At 40.1% G+C, this 23,871-nt stretch overlaps 1 protein-coding gene across 8 annotated transcripts in view; it reads right to left on the bottom strand.

Moving 5' to 3' along the window:
• LOC119777832 (teneurin-3-like) overlaps positions 1-23,871 on the bottom strand; it is a 488,332-nt gene that overhangs the window by 139,515 nt on the left and 324,946 nt on the right. For all 8 annotated transcript variants that reach the window (XM_038276831.1, XM_038276836.1, XM_038276833.1 and 5 more), the window contains 6 exons: positions 20,292-20,414; positions 18,849-18,932; positions 17,438-17,562; positions 6,508-6,763; positions 2,777-2,878; positions 1,769-1,963 (listed from right to left, as the gene is read on the bottom strand). In XM_038276831.1, the coding sequence (XP_038132759.1) occupies positions 1,769-1,963; positions 2,777-2,878; positions 6,508-6,763; positions 17,438-17,562; positions 18,849-18,932; positions 20,292-20,414 (885 nt within the window). The remainder of the gene's footprint in view (positions 1-1,768; positions 1,964-2,776; positions 2,879-6,507; positions 6,764-17,437; positions 17,563-18,848; positions 18,933-20,291; positions 20,415-23,871) is intronic.

The raw sequence follows: 23,871 nt of genomic DNA, 5'->3' as shown, positions 1-23,871 counted from the left end.
AGCAGGATAATAAAAGCCAACATATTCTGCCGGCTGATTTCTGCATTTTAAGTTAATTATGTGTTAATAAACTGTTTAAGAGGAGTGATCAGAGCGGTCTGTGTCATCAGCGCTGTGTCTCTCTCCCAGCCAGCTCCCAGATCAGCTTCTCTGATTGGTTGACGCGGCGCGTTGAGCAGCAAAAATTCAATTTTTCCATCTCGAGCAGCAGCGCGTTTGCGGCGCGTCACGCGTGTCAGATGCTTAAACGCACCCGACGCGCTGCTTCAGCTGCTCAGACGCGCTGCGCCTGCTGCTCAAAACGCGCCGCGGGACCTTTTGCTGCGCCTTGACGCGCGTCAACCATTGACTTTGCATGTAAACTCGCTGCTTCTGTCGCGCCAGCTGCGCCCGGTGTGAACGCAGCATTAGTGCAGAGCAGATGTAGATGTGACCAATCAGAGGCCTCCTGTCTCTTCTCCATGCAATGCTATCTGTCTGCGTTCACATACAATTGTGCGCCAGATTTTCTGCCAGTAGTGGCTGGCCAATAGAGGGTGCTAGGGCACCACCCCACCCACCCAATGACCCTTATAATGATTCTAAATGTATTATTATTTTTTTTTAATGTGCAAAATATATATTTAATCTTAAATGACTAGTAAAACATCATAAAATTTTTCGTCGGATTGGTGACGTATTTCCTCCGTAGGGCGCAAAAACCTTTGACCATTGATTCTCCTTAAAAGTTGTCCATGTGCAGTAGCTCCTCTGCAATACAGAGGTATGGGACGGCCGAGGGCTTAGCTAAGATTCGACCTGAGGTGACAGGAAGTGTATTTGCTCACCACCTCCAGCCACAGCACAGATGCTATGCGGGTGATTGACAGGTCAAGTCACGTGAGTAAGAGAAGCATTGGAGAGAGATAGAGAGAGAGAGAAAGAGAGAGAGAGAGAGAGCGAGAGAGAGAAAGAGAGAGACATCCATCTCCAGGACCTGGTTCAGCTCCAAGGCTTGGCTAAGTGCATGCAGCAAGGCTAAGGCTTTATCCTGCTTTCCCTGCCTCCTTTTGTAAATTTCAGGATCTGAGCCAGCATGGATAAAGACAGCTAGGACTGATTTAAAACACTTTTTAAGAAGAATTAACATCTGGGATTCACATGGAAAATAATAGTATATAGTCTACTTTTTATGCATGTTTCTCAATCTGCATAGTTGCTCTTAAATAAACATATTCTCAGAAAATAAATAGTTTTTATGTATATAAAAAATTATAAAGCTGACTAATAGCTTCTCCATTATTAAACTAGTTCATTTATTTCATAGGTTAGCCACCATACTGGACCATGCAAAACACAGATTTACCTTCACAAAGCTTCAGAGGGCAACATTAATGTACAAAAAGGAAACCTGTACATAAAATAATGTTTTGTTTTTATAATGTTTTTTGTTGTTGGCATTCATATAAATATACTGGTGGGAACGTTTGATTGGTTTTTTGGCATACGTCTATATTGAATTTATAGCGCCCCCTGTAAAAAAAAACTCCCCCAGCTGCCACTGGTGTCTGCGGAAGGAGGGGGGTTTTATATCTGTGCTAATTGCAACAAACATCCAGACGACCTGGTTTCTGAGCATCAATCAGGCTTTAATCTAAAGCATCCAAATGAACATTTTCCACCAGTTTTTCATCATCAGTGTTTTCTCTATAGTCCATTTTAATGGTGAAACTAAGGTACAGATATCTAAGTTCCAGTAGTTCCTTATTAGCTTCTGAAATCTTCTTACCTTCATCACAATTATCTCCTTTATACCCCGTGTTGCAGATGCATGCTCCCATCATACAGATGCCATGTCCCCCACAGTTGATGTCGATGCACTGGTTGGACGGCACGTCGCACTCGGTGCCTTTCCAGCCGCTGTAGCACTGGCAGCGGCCGCGGGAGTAGTGGCCGTTCCCGCTGCACAGCACCGGGCAGGCGGCTGAGTCAGACACACAGAGACAGACAGCAGTCAAGTCAGGCTGTAAAACACCCTAACCTGAGCCATTTTTCTAAAAGCTACAAAATCTGCAATTAGCCCGAGCTGAATTATTTATGATTTAAACGGAATAAACAGCTCCTGGCGCCCTGAGCGGCAGTTATCTGAATATTTATAGTTAGCGTCTTTATTGTGTGAGAGAAATAACTCTATTATTCCTCTGAGATGTGAACAGCTTGCTTACTTGGTTGATGAATCGGGGGTAAAAACAAGGCCAGAAAACACCAGTGCCAAACAATGCTCGACACACCAATTAGTTTCTATTATAATCCCCCACACATCAGCCACAGACACTTTCTGACACTGTCCTATTTTCAAGCACTGTTGCACCTAAAAAAAAAGAAGCAATTTTTATTCCTGGTCTCTCCTTCCTGTGACAGCTTCCTTACACTTTTATATCACTGCTGTCTTCTAAAAAAACAACATGTGGGGATATTATTGTTCTGGCTCTACATACAAAACAGGTTTGCAGTCTTATGATATGTTATACAGTAGTTTTTTTTGAGGGGGGGGCAGAGATACTGTATATGTGGCTCCATTTGGCTCTGGGTTTAAGACGTGAACAGGTGCGTCTAAAATGACGTGCAGCGAGCCAAAATGGAGGAACATGAGGAACAGTGAAAACGGAGCGGCGAGTGTATGGAGCGGCGAGGGGAGCTTCTGTGGTGCTCAGGTCACGTCCTCTGCCGGGATAACAATCTAGGAACAATAACTGCTTCTCTGTGGGTGGCTGAGTGTTTTTCTACGAGCATTTACCTCGAGAGCAGTCAGGCCCCAGAAATCCTGGGAAACAGTGGCAGATTCCTGAGAGACAATCACCGTTTCCGTGACAATTCTGAGGACACTCCATAATTGACTCTGATTAGGTGAATATGAGAAAGAGAGAGAGAGAATTAATTAGGTAGATTGAAAATGAAACTGAATATTTGCAGAAATAAGCGGCGCAGAGTGAGGCTGCGTGGAGCGCGGTGAGAGAGCAGTCCTCTGTGGTTGCTGTTGTTACAGCCAGTCGGCCCCATCAACACATTTAAAAATCCAATTATCCTGCCGTCTCACTGGCTCTCTTTCTTCTTACAGCGTAGAGCAACTGTCCATGGACCAAGCATGTAAATGTCTGTGTGGCACATTTGTAAATAATAATAGAGCACAAACAATCTGCACAGTGCAAAAAAATGAAATCTAAATAAGTGCATTTATCTTGAATGGAGGAGCTACGTGAGACACTTTGCCAATGGAACACGAAAATTTACATTTACAATAGGAGAAAACAATTGCATTGTCTTATTTCAAGTGAATATTATCTAATTATCTCATTTTAAGAGTAAAAACACTCATTACATTGGCAAACAATCTTATTTACCTGCTCAAATTAAGGGGAAATACACTTAATTTTACTTAGTTGTATAGTTTTGCAGTGCCACAAACATTGGCTTTCTTGCTTCAGTTGTTGTGCAGAATGAACTGATGCATAAAAACATCTTGCATTTATGTTTGCACTACTGAAAGATTTTAATCTTTCTTAAAGAAAAGTAAGAAAGTAAGAAAGATTAAAATCCCTCTTTTAATAAATAGCAGACAAATTTATAGAACAAGAAGAGCAGAAATGACAGTTCTTCTGTAAAGCACTGGAAAAGATGATCTAGATATAAGAAGAAATTTCTTAAGTTAAGTGTATTCACCCTTCATTTGAGTAGGTAAATGAGATAGTTTTGCAATGGAATGGGAGTTTTTACACATAAAGTAAGATATTTCGATAATATGCACTTGAAATACAATGCAATTGTGTTTTCTTATTTTAGGTGTAAATTGTCTTGTTCCATTGGCAATGTCTCTCTTATCTCCTCCATCCAAGAACAAATGCACTTATTTGAAGAAAAATGACTTACCGGTATCTAGATTTAGATTTTTTCCAGTATGGTTGCCAGCTTTACATTAAATCCATGTCAAACGTAAGAAAAGCTGATGTTCAAATTATTTCAGATGAAAGAACATTTTTCTGAGGAGTAAATGTTGCTGGAGGAGCTTAAGCAGTGAGCATCACTTCCTGTGTGGTGAGCAACACAATCATGGTGCCACCGGTGCAGAGCTTATTCTGTTTTAAAATCTTCCCTCTGACTCTTTTTGGAGATTTAAACTCCACAAATTCCAGCTAACCGAAAACATTTGACTCTTCCTAAAGCATTCCTGTTTATTATTCCAGCAGAAGTATAAATCCTACTGTTTAAAAAACACTTTTGTAGAAGTTAGAGAATCAACTTTAGCTTTTTACTCCAGTAAAAGTGTAAAAGCAGCATTTGTAAAACTACTTAAAGTATAAAAGTCAAAGTAATGCAGGAAAAAATGTTAATGACAGAAGCTTTACTGCACTACCCTATTAAGGGAACATTTTTCTACAATTCTGGATGATAATTTCCTTATATTTCAGCTTCTTAGTTTTATAATTAATGGAAAAAGTGTCAAATTTTCCTTTCCATCATCTATTTATTGTGGTGTAGTGAACAACAAGTTGGGGCAGCACAGTGTTGATATGATCTCCTGTGTTTATGTCTTCATTTTTTGACACTATAATGATGTAGAGCTGCGTTTCAGAATGTAGATCTCTACATTCAGACACATACTGGCCGGCAGAGAGGAGGGTATTATAGCCTCTTGGAAAATCAGCACTAATGATGGATATTAAAGATATGGCAGAAGGATCAGGATCTGCAGCTATCAAAACAAAAAAAATGCATTCAGCACATTCCTAAAAAAACATAAATACATTATTTTTCTAATCTGGTATACATTTTAAATTGTTTAGAGTATCCTAATAAAACCTAATAAAAAAGGCTTCAATTAAATGCCAGATGGTTTCACATGTAAAATCCCAGTTTCATCAGAGCGAGTACATTAAACATGCACTCTCTAGCAGCTGCTTTTAAATCCAAATTTCAGAACCTCATACTTCTAATGACAGAAAACAGGCTCGACTTCCAGTGTAGGGATTTTGGAAAATCTTAATGAGAACCTGAGAGGCGAACATGAACCACTTCCTGTTGGGGAACTAAAGTTGAATCAGCTCTGAGAACAACTCTGACTGCAGCTGAGCTGAACAGAAATCACCAGAACAACAGAGACTTTTAATATTCCTGTTGCATATTGGGTTTTAGCATAATGCTGCTGGGTAACTCTGCTCTATAGCAAACATTATATAAGGTGGGTTTAGCTCAGCTATTAAATAGATATCATTTAATCAGAGGATCAGAAATTTGTCCTGCAGGCCTTTCATTAAGAGTCACCTCTGTATTACATTTTAGCCCCCATGACCCCTCATGCACTGATTAAAGCAGGAGTCAGAGTTCAAAGACTCAGCATATAAAGAGGCTAAACACATGATGTAGGAGAATATGTGAGCGTACACTGGAAAAAATCTAAATCTAGATACCGGTAAGTCATTTTCTCTTAAAATAAGTGCATTTGTTCTTGGATTGAGGAGATAAAAGAGACATTTTGCCAATGGAACAAGATAATTTACATTTAAAATAATAATAAAAAAAAACTCCAGTTTCTTATTTCAGGTGCGTAATATTTAATTATCTTATTTTATACTTTTTTTAAGAGTAAAAATGCTCATTCCATTGGCAATTCATCTTATTTACCTCCTCAAATTAAGGGTAAATACACTTAGTTTAATACATTTTTACTCATTTCTAGATCATTTTTGCAGTTTACCAACAGATTCTAGTTACTGGATTCTAGACTGTGACTGGGCTATCTGCAGCTGAATGTCCAGCACTGCAAAAACCAGCTAGAGATAAGTAAAAATGTCTGAAATTAAGTGTATTTACCCTTAATTTGAGTAGGTAAGTAAGATGATTTGCCAATACAATCAGTATTTTTACTCTTAAAAAAAAAATAATTAGATAATACACTTGTAATAAGACAATACAATTGTTATTTTCTTACTTTAAATGTTAATTGTCTTGTTCCATTAGCAGCGTGTTCATCTTACCTCCTCAATTAAAAAAAATAAAGGTCTCACTTTGAGATAAAGATGACTCTTTTAGATTTCAGTATTTTGCAGTGAGTCTCTTTCAGCCTGTAGCAGAAAGTACTCCATGTATTTTTTGCAGTGTATAAAAAATTAAATCCAAAAAAGTAATTTCTTCTTAAAATAAGTGCATTTTTCTTGAATTGAGGAGGTAGTGAGACACTTTGCCAATGGAATAAGATGATTTACATTTACAATAAGAAAAAAAATTGCATTGTATTATTTCATGTGCGTATGATCAAATGATCTTATTTTAAGAGTAAAAAAAATACTCATTCCATTGGTAAATCCTCTTATTTACCTGCTGAAATTGAGGGTAAATACATTTCAGACATGTATTATTCAGTGCAGACGTCTATAAGTGTGAAAACTCCTAATAAACTCAGAGTGTAACGATTTGCTCACATTCCTTCTGTCCAATTAAAGCCAGACCAACAGTGACAGACACACATCCTACCGATGATGATGGTGTTGTAGGAGACTTGCTCTGTGTTCCGTCCATCGTTGTAAAACGCCAGATGCCAGATTCCTGTGTCCAGGTAGTGAATGAAGCCCGCCTCTAGAACGCTAACGGAGCGCGTGTGCCGAGCGCCTCCTCCAGGCTCCTCCTCGTGGAAACCAGCTAGGTGTGCAAACATGGAGTCTGCGTCGCCGATCGACCGTTTATCTTTGGAAATGAGGCGACTACCGTCCAGCAGCTCAACAAAATCATACTGGAAGACAGAAATATTCAGAGAAACAAACATCATTCACCTTTTATGCATTCTTCAGAACCCATTTACAGCTCTAAAATAAAAGGGTGGAAGTGTCATGATGGGTGGGGATTTGTTGAAGCAAATATAGATGCATTTCATGATTAAATCGAGAGAGGTCTGGCTACAGACCAGTGGTGTCCGGATCGGAAATTTATTCAGGGCGTTTTAATCGAAGCCTTCGGTAATAGCATGTACTGTAGCATGTATTTGCTCCCGGGTTTTATTAGAAGAAGAAGACTTTTTTTGTGTGTGCTTCTATACTTTTCCCCACTTAAAAACCAAGAAAAGTGTTTTATCATTATTCTTATATTTTACTTATTCCAACATCATGTGTCTATTATAGACATAAGTTTCAATATGACTCCTGCTGGAACTTCACCAAAAGTTAAAGGCTGCATCATGCTGTGAAATCTGCTGTTTCCACAATAAAAACACTCCCATGAAAATAAAATAAACAGATATTTTAAAGTTTGTCTTGTCTCTAATGTTTCCTCCATTGCCTTGGGAAAAAAAAAAAACAGAAGTTATTGGGTCCAACAGCAAAGGGAAGAAAAGTGCAAACAATACTAAAAGAATAACGAATATATACTTGCAACACATAAAATACGTCTTTATAAAATAACTGAGTTAATTTTGATATTTTGATATTTTCTTGCGTTTTTTTTAACCTTATCAAGTTAAACTGAGAAGAGGTTATATATATAAATCATTAAACCAATGAAAATACACAGATATTTCTAGGAAATACAGTAAACAAAAAAACTTTGATTTTACTTTGCTTTTACTTTGAAAGGCTTCGAATAAACTGTGTACTGTGAGAGATCACAGTGCAGGTCTGCAACGAAGGGTCCTGACAGTCTGCAGCTAGGCTCTCTGATTAAATCTGGAAATCTAAATTTTCAGTTAGTCTTGGAGTGGCTAACAAAGCTCTGAATTCAGCCCCACCAAGAATTTGTAGGCAGAGCAGAAAAGGTGATTGTACGGCTCCTAGGAACCTGACCCAGTGATTCTAGTTCTGTCTGGATGAGGAGCTTTATCAGGAGGGGCTTGTTAGCATACACTGATTGTTGGATCCAAGTCACACTGTTTCAGAAGCAATTCTACCAAAGTAAGCAATCGTATTTTTGGATAAAGGTCATGAGGATGACAAGCTGAGACTTCCTTCGAGGAATATATTCTGACACTAAGCGAGCCTTGGAGAGGGAGTTCCCTTTCCACCAGACATCTGCTGACATTGCTGAGAGGAACACCCCCAGTATCCCCCATCAAGCTCCTCGGAATCATCCTATGAGGCTCTGATATTCAAACTGTTTGTGAAGATCAGCTGAATGAATCCTTTGGATGAGCGGTCTGCTAACTGTCAGGATCAGAGGCATCCATCGTTCAAAAGAAGAAGGGAATTCATTTGAACTCCAGGTGACTCAGACAATGAAAAAACATACCCAGAGCTGCTACCTGCAGATCATCAGGAACACCAGTAAATGAAGATAAAGGTAAACAGATACATAATATTCAATTCAATTCAGTTTATTTCTATAGTTCCAATTCATCTCAAGGTACTTTATAGTTCACCAGATCATCCAGTCAGATTGATTCAAAGTTTTCTATCTCAGGAAACTAGTTTGTTGCATCAACTCATTGACTCTTCAGCAATCCCTCACACTAAGCATGATTGTAGCGACAGTGGAGAGGAAAAACTCCCTTTGAACAGGAAGAAACCTCCAGCAGAACCAGGCTCAGTGTGAGCGGCCATCTGCTGAGGCCGACTGGGGTTCAAGGAGACAGAAGCAGAGATACTAAAGGCAGCTGTAAAAAGCAAAGCAGCACAGCTGATATTTCTCTCCAGGATGGAGTCGCAGCCAAACAAAAAACAGACCAGATTAAGCTGCTATGAGTAAAAGCAGAGAGAGCAGAACGTTAGAGATTGAGCTAACAGATTCTGCAGAGTGGGAGAATAGAGATAGAATGAAGCAGAATGATGAAAAAGTGGTCACTATGTCCTCCAGCAGTCTAAGCCTATAGCAGCATAACTATAGAGATAGCTCAGGATAACCTGAGCCACTCTAACTAGAAGCTTTATCAAAAAGGAAAGTTTTAAGCCTAGCCTTAAAAGTAGACAGGGTGTCTGCCTCACGGACTAAAACTGGTAGTTGGTTCCACAGGAGAGGAGCCTGATAACTAAAAGATCTGCCTCTCAATATCTGAATCTCTAAGGAAGTTTCAGGTGTGAATTATCAGCTAAGTCAAATCAGTGGTTCGTTATGAGTCCAAGAGTTGCAGGGCAGTGAAGAGACAACAAACTTTTATAACAATCTGCTTCCAATAGAAGGCGTACTTGAACTGGTCAGATAGAGTCTGCAGCAGTGACCTTTGGTGATGCACTAAGCAGCTGTTTCAGAACGGGATATTCCCCAGAGACACTAGGAATGGATTAACCATAATCTACACAATGACATCATAATAACTCCTCAAGCTAAGATCTGACCTGGAGCCACCAAGGAAAGAGGAAGAAATGATGGCCCTCAAAGAGCCGCTGTATTATAGCCGGCCTCTAGAGACCGGGCCGCAATTTGAACCAACAGGACTCTGACGGAGATGGCCAAAGATTATTTGTCAGTGGCACGTTCCCCATGGGGACGAGCAGGTGAGTCAATAAAAGAACAAAAATGGCTATGATTAATAAATCACTGGAGAATGAAATTCAAATGAAGAGTCTTATCAGTGAGTGGACTGGATTAGAGTGGATCTGGAGTTCTGTGTGAGTGCCACTGCATGTGCCTGGGTGTTAACGTTCTTCAGCTCTCTGCTGGATGGCCTTTCCTGCAGAGCCTGGCCCGCTGCTAATTTATTCCTGTTAAACCAGAGAGCTACTTCCCACTTGCTTGAGAGAGATTGCTTCAAAATGTACGAATCGATTGCATTCAAATTTCTACTACAGTAGCAGCGATTCAAAATGGCCCTTCCCAGTCAGATGACAGCTGAATGGCAGCGACCCCCAAGCAGAATCCCCTCCAACTTCCAGCCACTGGCCTTCTCCTGGGTCCGCATATTTTCTTACTACGACTCCACCCTTTAACTGAATTACAGGGAAAGGGAATTGTAGGGGACCAGCCAAGGGCCAGCCAGTGCCAGCCAAGGGTCAGCCAAGGACCAGCTAAGGACCGACCAAGGACCAGCCAGGGCAGGCCAAGGGTCAGCCAAGGACCAGCTAATGACCGACCAAGGACCAGCCAGGGCAGGCCAAGGGTCAGCCAAGGACCAGCTAATGACCGACCAAGGACCAGCCAGGGCAGGCCAAGGGTCAGCCAAGGACCAGCTAATGACCGACCAAGGACCAGCCAAGGACCAGTCAAGGGCCAGCCAGTGCCAGCCAAGGGTCAGCCAAGGACCAGCTAAGGACCGACCAAGGACCAGCCAGGGCAGGCCAAGGGTCAGCCAAGGACCAGCTAATGACCGACCAAGGACCAGCCAAGGAGCGGCCAAGGACCAGTCAAGGGCCAGCCAAGGACCAGCCAAGGGCCGGTCAGGGTCAGCCAAGGACCAGCTAATGACCGACCAAGGACCAGCCAAGGACCAGCCAAGGGCCAGCCAGGGCCAGCCAAGGGTCAGCCAAGGACCGGCCAAGGAACAGCAAAGGCCCAGCAAGTACCAGCCAAGGCCCCATTAAAGAACATGCGGAAATTTTGAATGGCTGCTACTGTAAATGTTTTTATACAAACCTTACAAATTGTTTTCAACTCTAAATATATTTGGACTAAATGAATCTACAGTATATGAAACTACATAACAATCTGGAATGTATAGGATTAATTATGATAGAATTTAAAGCTAGATATCCTGGTATGAAATACAGAAAGTGGTGGTACACACTAAAAAAAAAAAAGTGCTACTTTAAAACCTACAGAGTTAATTATAACTCTATTTCAGATAACATTTGGTCCCACTCCAAATTACTGTACAATTCACTCTATAGTCAGTGCCAACTTTTAAGAGTTCATTTTCAAATTAGTTAATTTTAGTGTCACTTTAGTTAAAATTACACTGCATGGCTGTCACATTTTTTACAGACTATGAACTATGAACTTGATATTTACACGCTGTATAGTTGTGAATACTCAATGTAATATAAAAAAGGCTGAATCTGAATTTTTAACATCCAATTTTTTGTTACTGTGTGGACATCAAACATGCAACAACCTCAGGAGGAAACCAAAATAAATGATGGTGGTCCTGACTGTATTTAAATAAGGATAAAATAGACACTTACTGGAATAATAAAGATATTTTTAATGACTGGTTTAAAACAGCAAATCCTTCTCTTATGTGCATGCAGTGATTGAGTCATGGATACAACTGATTTGATTTAGCTTTAAACTTTGATCCCTTTGATCTGGTATCTGAATGTGGAACAGGAAAAACCCTGGTTTTCTAACTTTCAGCATGGTTTCAGTCCCTTTGCAGTGGGAATTGAAGCTAGGTCATGACAGTGGGTGTCCTGTTTTATTTATAGAACACAGATAAATCACACATGACATATGTTTCTGGAACGACATCATCATTTGTAACTATGTCATGATTTCTGAGAACCTTAGATAATCTCATTCAAGTCAGAGAAGAACGGATAACTGCTAAGAGATGCATAAGCTGTATTTACTCTGAATATGCTATGTATGGCTTTACTTTAATAAAGATTTTGTTCTAGTGATGCAGACTGGTTAGTCACACAGTGGAGTTTTGTACTGCATCAAAATCCTGATCTTCTATAAAGAGCCTGACTGCCTAAAGAAAGTTTGTTGTAAAACTCCCAGTGGGTTTGGGAATTCATTTTGATGCCATCTCATTCATCTTTAACAACAGCAGCCCATATGAGAAGGCAACCTCCACCTGACTCAGTTCTGCACTGATTCAGCCTTAGCTCTACCCTTCTGGTCTGCCAGGAGTCCCACTCCTTTCTTCATTCCATACAAACATTAAAAAATCCATCTAAGAGAATTCATTCTCCCATTCTAAAAGCATTCTTGTTTTTGAGTAAAATAAAAGTCTTTTTTTTAGGCTGCTTTATGCCTGAAGAATTGAGGCTGCTTAATAAGATTTTACGCGGGTGCTGTTTTATTTGAAAATGAATGTTTTCTTTTTTTGGTTTTCTTACAGCCATGGTTCATGATTAGTTTTTACAACTCTGGTTAGAAAACACATTAAATAAGGGATATGGTCAAAATTCTGACCCGCTCAATAACTGTATAAACAATATCTTTAAAGATGGATGTAAAGCTCAGAATACCCTCCATCTAATGATAAAGAGTTTCTCCTTGCTGACTATAGTTTCTTTAATGGTTCTAATGGTTGTAATGGTGCTAGAATTTCTCAAAGTAGAATGGGAGGCAGATCTTTTAGTTATTGGTCTCCTCTCCTGTGGAACCATCTACCAGTTTTATTGTCTAAAGTGGGGCTGCTATAGGCTTAAACTGCTGGAGGACCCACTATAATGTTTGTATGCTTAATGATTGCCCCCAATCACTTTGTCTCTCTGTTTTTTATTCCCTATATAGTACTCCAGGCCCAGTGCTTCTATGTTTGCTGTGCTCTCATCCTCCCGCCTGTAAAGGCAGATGGCTGCTCATACTTTGCTCATTTGTAGAATGAGGGATTGCCACAAATTTAATTACTCAGTGCAATTCAGAGATTTTCCTTAGACAACTTTTTATTAACTGGCATTTTATAATCAGCTGCACTCAGTTTAATTGTTTTTAGCTGGGTGAAATGAACCATGGTTAACTCATAATGGAGGATAATATCTACTGGAATTAACTCAATCAATCTGGTCTGATTTTGCTCTATGTTTCATGCCTTTCCGTTTATGCAACCTATTAAAAAAATCTACTTATCATAATATTTTTATTTTCAAACCAGAGTATCTTACACATCAGTAAATTCAAAAGGCTGTTTTCAAATGGTGATTTTTCTTTAAAACTTAACCTGAGCATACAGTATGTGAAAATATAACATCTCACTTAGAGAGAACCTGTCTGACAACAGAAAGTATGCAGAGCAACTGCAAAGAGCCAAACATCATGTGTTGATCTAAAGTGATTAAAGAACACATGAGAAACAAGGTCAGTGAAATCTATCAGTCTGGAAAGGTCTGCAAAGTTATTCCAAAAGTATTGGGACTTATAGTGGATAAAGTTCTCTGGAGTAGCCAGCAGAGCAGATAAAGCCCAACAGAAGAAGCTAAAACATCTCTAAAACTGCAGACGTCGGGTCCGTTTCACAAAGCAGGTTAAACAGATTATAATTTAAATCCTCAACTCTAAATTAATCCAGCCTAAAGTAACTAAAATACGATTCTTTCTGATCAAAATCACATTCCTTGACTGAACTGTAATAATATATTTTGTAAATTACATTTTTGCAGCAGAAACTGAGTTTAAGAAAGTAAAAAAAAAAAAGATACTAAGAAGAATTAAGTTTCATTTGCTTAGAAATTTTTACACATTTTAAGCGGCAGTTTGGACATTAGTCAGCTTGACTGAATATGTATTTATCATATCTGGTATAAATTTCTTCATAGTCAAAATACAAATTATGACCTGTAACAATAGCAATATGTAGGTCTAGACATCCGGAGTATTTATTCTAGATGCGAAGAGTGTAATTTTGTTTGGAAAGGTCATTTTTACAAAGAAACAAATATTCAGTAAAACTAATACATATTAAATTGGGTTGCCTGTTGTGACAACAATAATATTAATGGTTTATCTCTTAAATGGTTGTGGATCTATTTAGGTAAAATCATCTGGAAGCAGATGAAGATGAAATGAAATCGTTCTAACAGATAGAACCTGTTCATCATCTCATTGGGTTCCTCCTAAGTTTAATTATGTCTTTTATCACACAGTAAATACCAAGTGGCTGTTTGCAGCCTCTTCAGATGCTGTTATCCCATTAAATCTTTGTTATTAGCAGTTATCAGTCTCAAAGAACGGCTTCAGATGGTGACAGTAGGCTCAGTAGGATGTTATCACTGAATTAATCCTAATCTGAACCCTAAAGTAATTCCTTCTCCCCCACGGAATTAATTTATCTATTTATGTTTAATCTGAAAATAATTTCAGTAGTTCTTCATGTACTGTAAAAATAAATAAAAATAAAATGATCTGCATCTCGCTCATATTAAACAAACCAAAAACAAGTAATCTCATATCCTGTCAAATGATATGGAGAACCTTCTCCCTCTAAATATTTAATTCTGTGTGAAAAAATGCTGATCATTCTTTAATAAGATCCTCGTCAAACAGACATGCAACGGTTGTTTTTAAAAGTTAATGTGTGTAACGGACCTAGTGAATGATTTTTTTTTTTAATGCACAAAACTACAACAAAAATCGGACTAAATCAGGAAATAAAACTGTGAAAACGGCTTTAAGGGGAGCAAAGACGCTCTGAGTCTACTGAAGAAAACCTGCTACCCACCAGGTTAGCGCTGAGGATAATGTTACTACAGCGACTGAAATAGAGGTTGAGGAAACTCTCTTTGTGAAACGGAAAATTCAGAGTTTCCCTGTTTTCAGGGTTAGAAAACTTTTTCAGTTAACCTGCTTTGTGAAACCAACCAATCATTGCACTCAGTAAGGCCTGAATACACGTCACAATAATAAGAATAAGAACAGGCAAAAACAGCAACTACAGGAGAATTATGTTATACAAAACAAAAAGAATCAATGAATGAATCAATGAATACGGAAAGAAAATTCCTCCACAGGTCTAAAACACTTATTTTCCATTTCCAATAAATGTGTCACAGAGGAGGAAAGCGTTTCTCACCCACAGGCTGTTTCCCTCTCTGGAAATGATGAAAAAAAAGCTTTTTCTATCGATTCAGATTACCTTTGTCTGATGATGAAAAGTGTTTGCAGTGGGTTTAAAATATTGAAGTTTATAAGCCAAAAAATGAATAAAACTGAATTGAAGTGAGAGATCAAACTGAACTAAAACTAAGGCCAAAGAGGATCCGTTACCAAAGAGGTCACAGTAGCTCTAAGCAAGCGTGAGTCCCTGCTGGCCTTGGCTATAGTAATGATTCTCCTTCAGGAGAGAGAAATGGTGAATGTGTGAATAAAAGAGAAAAAAAAAAACATTCTCTCCTATGTTCCATCTATAAAAAAAAAAACATAGGTTTTTATCCAGAGGGTATTTGCTTCAACAAAACATCTGATGGAATTTGTTTTGAAGCAAATATCTATAGAAATATATCAAATAACAAAATAAAAAACCCAGATCTAATTGCAAGTAAGCCACTTTAACAAGAGGAAGAGCTGGAGATGAAGAGAAGTAACGCCGCAGTAAATCCTAAACTCCCCTGCTTTACTGCTGATACCTTCTCAACGCAAATGAGAAATGTTTCACTTTTATTCAGCAGCAAAACTTCTATTTGAATCTTTGGATTAAAAAAAATGTCAGTGGATTTGAATGAACATCTAACTCTGCAAACGAAGAAGGAATAATGAGATCTTGACTTCATCGGATGAGGACAAGGACATTTCTGCTCACAGATCCGACTCTGAGCAGCATGAGGAGTGGCGCTGCAGGAAACTATTTCTGGCCACACACAGATGTAAGTGCATGAAATAAAGACGGAGATAAAGCTAATCTGCTTCCCTTTGAACTAACAACACATAAAGCATCTAACCTGGACTCTAAAGAGATTGGAGGTTTTGACATTTTGAGGGAGAGAGTTATTTCTTAAAAGCAGCGCTGGTGTTTGTTAACCGTCTGAAAGGTCGAATGAATCACTGAAGGCTCGGATGTTTGTTCGCAGCCTCCAATCAGAGGCAGCCATCTTTCTGATGTGGTGGAATCATTGTGGGACGTCCAGATGAAAACAGGGATAGAGCTTTCTGCTGCATGGTTCCATCTTCAACACGATCTCTTTCATAATGCAGTTTTATAATGATAAACTGGCCATAACTGGCTGCTGTCACCTGTTCCCTGTCTCTCATGGTACCTGAGCGGAGCCATGGAAGCACATGGAGTGATTAGTGCTGTTGCTGTACATTAGACGACTCCGGCTCTGACTTGGCCTGTCTTCCTGAACCGACTGGGAGTTTTCTGTGTCCCTGCATGTCAGTGTGCGTGGGTGAATGTCTGCCTGTAATGGCCATGTGGTGAAATGGAGACCTATCCAGGGTGTACACTGGCTGCTATCCAATGTCAGCCCAGACACAGTCCAGGCTCTGCAAGAAGAAAGGCTGGATAATTATTTGGCAGTTACCTTAGTTTAGGGTTATGACCAACATAGCTGTAACACTGTTAATCTTTTCCAGATGAAGTTGAGCTTTAGGAGAAGTACTGATTAAGTCTCCTTCAAACGTGTTTCATTTTGCTCTATGTTTATAGTCAAAGCATTAGCAGGCAGTCATTTACGATGTTCTGCATTAACATTTCTCTCTTACTTTTCATCTCAGACGCAGCAGCAAAAGCAACCGTAAAATCTTTTTAGTTTTTTTTTCCTCATTGCAAAACATGACTCCAAGCAGGAGATGTGTGGGAAATGGAGAAGAAGCATTCCGACGCTGATGGGAATGCTAATCTTTTTTTTTTTTTCTTCCACAGGCTGAAAAATAAATGCTTCTCAAACTGTGCTTTGGTTGGAGCCTCACATCCCAGGAGTGCCAGTCCAGTCAACCAGAGAATACATTCCTACTCTCTCCTGCTTCAGTTTGATTCAATCACAACTAAACGTAAGATGAGCCAATGTCTAAAACTCAATCATCTACTACATGAAGTAATAAGGAAAAGAAACTGTTTTGTTTTTAGTTTGATTCTTATAAAGAAGCCAAAAAAAATAGAATAAAGTCTCAAGGTTGTGATTATTATCAGGAGGAGAGAGAGCAGAAAGTAAGGAGGCTAGGAAAGACTTGTGTGAAGCACAAGGAAGGAAGGAAGGAAGGAAGGAAGGAAGGAAGGAAGGAAGGAAGGAAGGAAGGAAGGAAGGAAGGAAGGAAGGAAGGAAGGAAGGAAGGAAGGAAGGAAGGAAGGAAGGAAGGAAGGAAGGACAGAGAGAAAGACAGAGGGAAAGACAAAAGAACAGACTAAACAACACAAGAAAAGAAGGAAACAAAATAAAATGAATGTTCAAAGGGAAGATACAAGAAGCTAAATAAAGACCAACATGGGGGAAGGAAATAGACAAAGTGATGGAGAAAGGGGGTAAGGTAAGGACACAAGGAAGGAAGAAAGAAGATAAGGAAGAGGGAAGGAAAGGAAGGAAGGATGCAACATTTAGACAACATGCTGGTTACAGTAATATAGAGATGAGGGGATTTAAGTGTTTGAAGTGTTTGATAATCACTCCGGTTTACGGAGGATTTTATTCACTTATCAGATAAAGTTCAGATTCATACCAACATTTGTGTGAATTACAAGTTTAAAAGTAACTCAGCATTTTTTTCCACCACTGCTTCCAGCTATAATTTATGCTCCTCCAGAAGCTAACGCTACATTAGCCAGTTGTTTAATCCACTGTAGAACCAGCTTAGATGCGCTAATGCTCAAACCCTCCACGTCTGAAAGCTATTTAACTGGACGTGTCCGTCCATGTGTTGATGTGACTCAGGCGTTCAGATGACCCACCTGTGTGTGTGAGGGGGGAAGGCCTTTCCGCCCGTACACCCCAACCAGGGCGTCTTTCTGGACGGATATGTTGAATTTCAGGAACTGAGGCTGGTCAATGTACAGCTGGGACCTCCAGAACACACCTGGAAACCAAACAGGAAACACATGTCAGCCAATCTGTAAGGGCAGAATCCAGACAAACATGTTTATGACACAATGAGGACAGAGAGAAATTACTTTCACATTCTTAACTAAAATGGCATTTAAAAAAAAAGTTTAGTTCACTTTTTTTCTAGAGAATCATTTCATAAGACTTTACAATTTACAGAGACAATTAAATGTACTGAAATTAAACTACTACATATACTGTAGTAATGCTATAGAAGAACGTAACTGGTTCAAATACTTTATCAAAGCAATAACATCAAGCTACTTTTTAATAATGTTTCAAAGACTATTAATCATGATGACTAAATGTGAGATCATCTCAGAACAAACAAACACATGGACGTGCAGGTGGCGCAGTGGTTAGTGAGCCCGACCCATGTATGGAGCCCTTTGCCCTTCGCGGCATGTCTCTCCCCCTCTATCATACCCCCATTCCTGTCAGCCTACGGTAGAAAAAACAAAACACTTGTGCTGTAAAAACTAAAAAAAAATATATATATATTAACAAACACCATGATGTCTTTTTAAAAGAAACATCCATCCATCTTCTGCTGCTATTTCCATCAGGGTCATGGTGGTTGATGCCTATCTCCGTCAGTCAACGGGCGAGAGGTGGGGTTCACCCTCGCCCATTGACTTCCACAGGGCGACGCACACAACCACTCACACACACTCATATTGGGAGTATTTAAAGAAGCCAATTAACCTAACAGTGATGTTTATGGACTGTGGGAGGAAGCCAGAGTACCCGGAGAGAACCCGGAGAGAACCCAAAAATGCTCAGGGAGAACATGCAAAGTCCATGCAGAAAGATCCAAGGCCGGGAATGGAACCTGGAACCTTCTTGCTGCAAGGCAGCAGTGCTACCCAGTATGCTGGTGAAGATTCTTAGTCATCCAGGTAATAGTCAATAGTAAAAAAACAATCAACTGGACTTATTTTCAAATTTAAAGATGCTTCGCTTCCCATCCAGGAAGCTTTTTCAATTCAAAATGTCAGAAATAGCGTTGAGTTTGTGGCTTTATACAGTATAAAACCAGTTCTGCAATGCCCCATACCTGTCTATGTCAGAGACATAGACAGGTATGGGGCATTGCATGCTAACAAAAATGACCAAACAACCCGCATTCTAAAGGGGTGGACCGTTCATGCTATTTCATGGCGTCATGGAGCCATGAAACAGCATCAGGTATCCATAGAGATTCCCACAGATGGCCGTCTGTGACAGCGTCAGTCCACTCATGCTTCTGTGCATCCTTACCTGGTGGAACGTCTTGTATGACTCGTTTGCCCACGTCTGACTCTCCTGTATCGATGGTGTTGTTCTCCAGAAGAAACATCTTGCCTGCAAAGTCAAACACATCCGCCTGAGAACCGCTTCTGTATCTCCTGCTATTTACTCACTGCAAGCAGTTTTACCTCTTTGAAAGCTTAGACGTGTTTATGGAAAAGAAACAATCTACAGAGCCAGACAAGCCTGGATCTGCTCCTCAAGGAACGTGTTTGATATTAAAACCATCCGTTTAAAAAATAGTCTTTAAAGTTTTATGGGATCCAGTAATATATCTTGTAATGGGTAATGGTTTGAAGATGTATTTTCACAGTTTTAGTCTTTATTTGGACACATTTCATTTAAAGAAAGAGCGCGAAAGGAACATTCTGGGTATAAAACATCTAAGATCCCATCAGCAACAGTACTGAGGTAGATCAAGGCATTTCAGTTGAAATCATTTTGGGCTTTCAGGCAGTGGTGTCCTAGTGGTTAGTGCATAGAGCTTGGAATCCTGAGGTTCTGGGTTCGAGCCCCACAGCCACTCTGGCTCTGATGAAAGACCCTTCACCCCACTCTGCTCCCCGGGCGCCCCACGATGGCAGCCCAGTGCTCCCCAAAGGGCTCCCTGGACCATTTTCAAATGCTCCATAACTGTCACTCACCTGAAGCTGCCAGTTCAAAGTGGGCTGCCCCAAAGGGGACCCAAATGGGTTCAATGCAGAGAGTGAATTTCGTTGCACTGTACTTGTCACAGTTTAATGGCGATACTCTGCTGGGGAAATTGTTGTTCCAAATTAGGCTGTTTGGTCAGTCGGATTTTGTCCCACTTTAGTCCAATAATAGACATTGAAAAGACGTTCTTTTTTAACTTTCACGATTCAACCAAATATAGACGTTGTTTGGACGCAAATCAATTCTAAGTCTTTTCAACTAATTTGGGCTCAGTGGGCTGCTCCAGGGTTTCACATCTGGTGCTTTTAAAAACTGACTACATGGATTATAACAAGTGGTTATTGGGACCACTACTGTCTCTATATCATCTTTAACCAGTCAGCTGCTTATCCTTTAACAGAGCTTTTGGTTCACACCTATGCCTGGATCACTCTCTGTAGATCCCAGAGTAGATCTAGGTCATGGAATATTCACACCACCTGAGGAATCATACCTGGCATCTCCACTGTTGGCCATTCTGAAGGTTGCTATAAAACCCTGTGGGCTTTCTTCACGACGTCTGAATGCAAGTCCAGAGCAGAGCTTATTACAGAACAAAGTGTACAAATCATAAATAATAATATAAGTGCCTCCTTTAATCACACGTTACAGGATGCCCAGATGATTGCAGATGTATGTGTGCAGTCAAGTGTTAAAATATCCCCAAAACATCTTAGTTTTCATGTATGAACAAAAAAGCCATCAGATAGTTGAACTCACCATTGTCTGTAGACAGTACAAAGGTGTTGGGAGTTGTATCTCTTCCTCCTCCTCCTCCATTTTCAAATGCTCCATAACTGTCACTCTCCTGAAGCTGCCAGTTCAAACCGAACAGGTGCATAGCTGCAGAAGGGAAGCACAACAAAAGGGTTAAACAGAGGAAAGGCCAGACAGGACAATGGAGGGAAATACCATCAAAGGCCAGAAGACAAGCAGAGAGAAAATGATTGCAGAGGGAGAACAGTGCAGAGAGGAAATAGAAAGATAAGAACAGAAAGAGTCAGAGGTGATTCAGAATCCATCCAACAGAGCAGAGGCATCCACACCAATAAGACTCACTTCTGTTCACTCTCACCTCCAGCTTAAATCCCCAACCACAGAATAACCTGCACCACCAGTTCTGCTGATAAAGAACCATTTAACCCTTTACCTGCCTGGTTAACCACATGGATGACCGTTTGCTCAGCAAAATGCAGGTCGGCGATTGACCAGGGTTCAGGGACAAAAAAACAACGATTTAAGGCCAGATCGCAATATGCTTAGAAAAAACACCAAAAAGTAAGTAATTAAATTGTTTTTTGTACATGACTAAAGGTATACACACCTGCTGAGGTGGTTTAAAGTATATTTTTTGTACAAAACTTAAGGAATAAACAGGTATTGACTATTAGGTTGCTGGTCTGACTGGGTATGCTCATCTGATAGAACCAACCAGGACCTTGGTGCCTTCAAACTGCAGCCCAAGCAGCCAGCTACAATATAGGCCAAGAGAAATTAACTTTTAGGATGTTTGTCTCTGTTTTTTCCGATTTATTTATTTAGCAACATTTTTTTCAACCCTGGATTTTATACCAATTGAATAACAAACCTTTTAACAAACATTGCTATAAAAGCGAAAAGGCATCCTGTCAGCCCAGGTGAGTAATTATTATTTATAATATAAGTTAAGAACAAGCTAGGTTATAATTCTAATTAATAATTAGATACAATTTCTTTTTATATTAATTTCATATTTTCCTTCCAATTTCCCGATGCCCCCCCCCTGTGCTGCAGCAGCCCCCAGTTTGACGCAGCCTTCTGGAACAATGTCTTTTGGACAGATGACCCAGCAGAGGAAACATGGGTAAAGTAAAATGAGGAAAACAAAACACGTCAAGTCGGCATCTGTTTGACACAACAACTGTGGCTGAAACTGGTTTAAATAATTTATGCTGTTTCATCGAGTAAAGAAGTCAAAGAAAGTAATTGGATATAAAGAATATTAACCCTTCTACAACCTGATCAAACTCTGCCTTAATTGCTTTCCATAAATGATTTAGTTTTTTCCAGTTTGAACTTAGATTTTACTGATTAACAATCCATTTCCTGTTATTATGTCATTCTTTGTAAAACTCTGATTATAATTACTGTAAATGTATTTTAGGACAATAGATAATTATCCATTGATTATTCCTTGCTGAACGGACTTTTCCTTTAAATAATGCATATTTTTAGTGCAGATTAACCATGAACACGGCCATCTTGTCCCTTCTATGCTACAATCTCACATGATGAACGCAGCCAATTGTCTTTTATACGTTTCGCTCTCTATGCATTGCTCTGTATGTTACATTGCTGCCCTTTGTGAGCTTTATCACCCTTCTTCAAAGACCATCCATTGAAAAGGTTGGAGAGGTAATTAAGCTTTAGACAGTGTCAATTTATCCGTCATGTTAAATGCTCCATATGCACAAGGTAGCTGTGGAGCACACAGACAGGTGAACCATCCAGGCGTTTGCTGAAATCACAGCGTTGTATACAGCATGGCCACAGATGGTTCTAATAAAAAGCAAAAAGAACTGATGAAAACAACAGAGTCTGCCATGAAGGCAAAATTAGAAGAGACAGGAACACAAGTTGTCCATCTGGAAGACACCTCCCACTGGGTTCCCCCTGATGTGTGATTGAAAAGCAAGTGAGAGCAAAATATGTGAAATGGCATCTATGCTGTTGAAAAGAAGTAATCGGGGCTGGCCAGTCTGTCCAAAAACATCCCGCTGATGGGACACCAGCGCAGGGTTTAGAAGGAGGGGCAGTGTAAGATAAAGTGACCCATAAATGGGTTTGTTTGAAGGTAGCAGCTCTGGGTTTCTCAGCTCTGCTTTCACTCTTTTTAACAAACATTGGAAATGGTTGCAGAGCGTAAGCTGCAAGAAGGCATGCTTTAATGCACTATGAGGTGGCTTAAACGCTCTTTCATGCAGAAGCTGTTGTTATGCTGCTTCCTCTCCTGCTTCTTCTAGAGTTGTGAGAAATATATGTTGCGTGGGTGTAAATATGACGGAATTAGGGATATTTCAATGTGGATGGTAGGATGGTATTCGGCTACTTTACTTCTACTTAAAGCCCTGAATGCCATTACAGAACTGAATGAGGATCTGGACATAAACTCCACCCTTTGGGGCTCAGGTGAATGCTGCACTTTGTAATCCCATGGAGCCAGCAACCTTGATTGACTTGAAAGGACCAAGTGATCCTTAATAAGCGGTTCAATGATCTGAAAGCTGCTCAACAGTGGGATAACGGTGTATCAAGAATTAATTAACTTCATGAACTCTATCATGCAGCATTGGCTTCAGAAGCTAATGTTGACATTAGCATTCATGTTAAATATGAAGCTGGTGAACAGAATCGACTCGGTCAGCACTGCCAACTCTGAGGACATGAGGAAATGATTTGCACCTTGATCGCTGGGTGTTGAAAGGGAAGCAGATTCAACATCAGAAGAAAACAGAAGTAGTGAATCCTGATTCACTGCTACTCCACATTCACTGCTCCCATGATTAAAATAACGTCTCACATCTCCTGGTTCCTTTACCTTTTTGTAGGTGATGGCAGCACCACAGGTTCATGGGAAGGTGTGTGTTCAACAAACCATTAAGCCAACGCTACATTGTGGGGACTTAGAGATACATAAGACTGACAGTTTAAAAATCTGACCATGAGGTTAACTGGTGCCTCTAGATCGTCCTTAGGATGGATGGATGGATGGATGGATGGATGGATGGATGGATGGATGGATGGATGGATGATGGATGGATGGATGGATGATGGATGGATGGATGGATGGATGGATGGATGATGGATGGATGGATGGATGGATGGATGGATGGATGATGGATGGATGGATGATGGATGGATGGATGGATGATGGATGGATGGATGATGGATGGATGGATGATGGATGGATGGATGATGGATGGATGATGGATGGATGGATGATGGATGGATGGATGGATAGATGGATGGATAGATGGATGGATGGATGATGGATGGATGGATGGATGGATGGATGGATGATGGATGGATGGATGGATGATGGATGGATGATGGATGGATGGATGGATGATGGATGGATGGATGATGGATGGATGATGGATGGATGGATGATGGATGGATGATGGATGGATGGATAGATGGATGGATGATGGATGGATGATGGATGGATGGATAGATGGATGGATGATGGATGGATGATGGATGGATAGATGGATGGATGGATGATGGATGGATGGATAGATGGATGGATGGATGATGGATG

This window comes from Cyprinodon tularosa, unplaced genomic scaffold, assembly GCF_016077235.1.
Source record: "Cyprinodon tularosa strain WSP-4 unplaced genomic scaffold, ASM1607723v1 ctg128, whole genome shotgun sequence".
Taxonomy (NCBI): Eukaryota; Metazoa; Chordata; class Actinopteri; order Cyprinodontiformes; family Cyprinodontidae; genus Cyprinodon; species Cyprinodon tularosa.
Note: the sequence above shows the minus strand (reverse complement) of the source record. Positions and strands in the feature narration are given on the sequence as shown.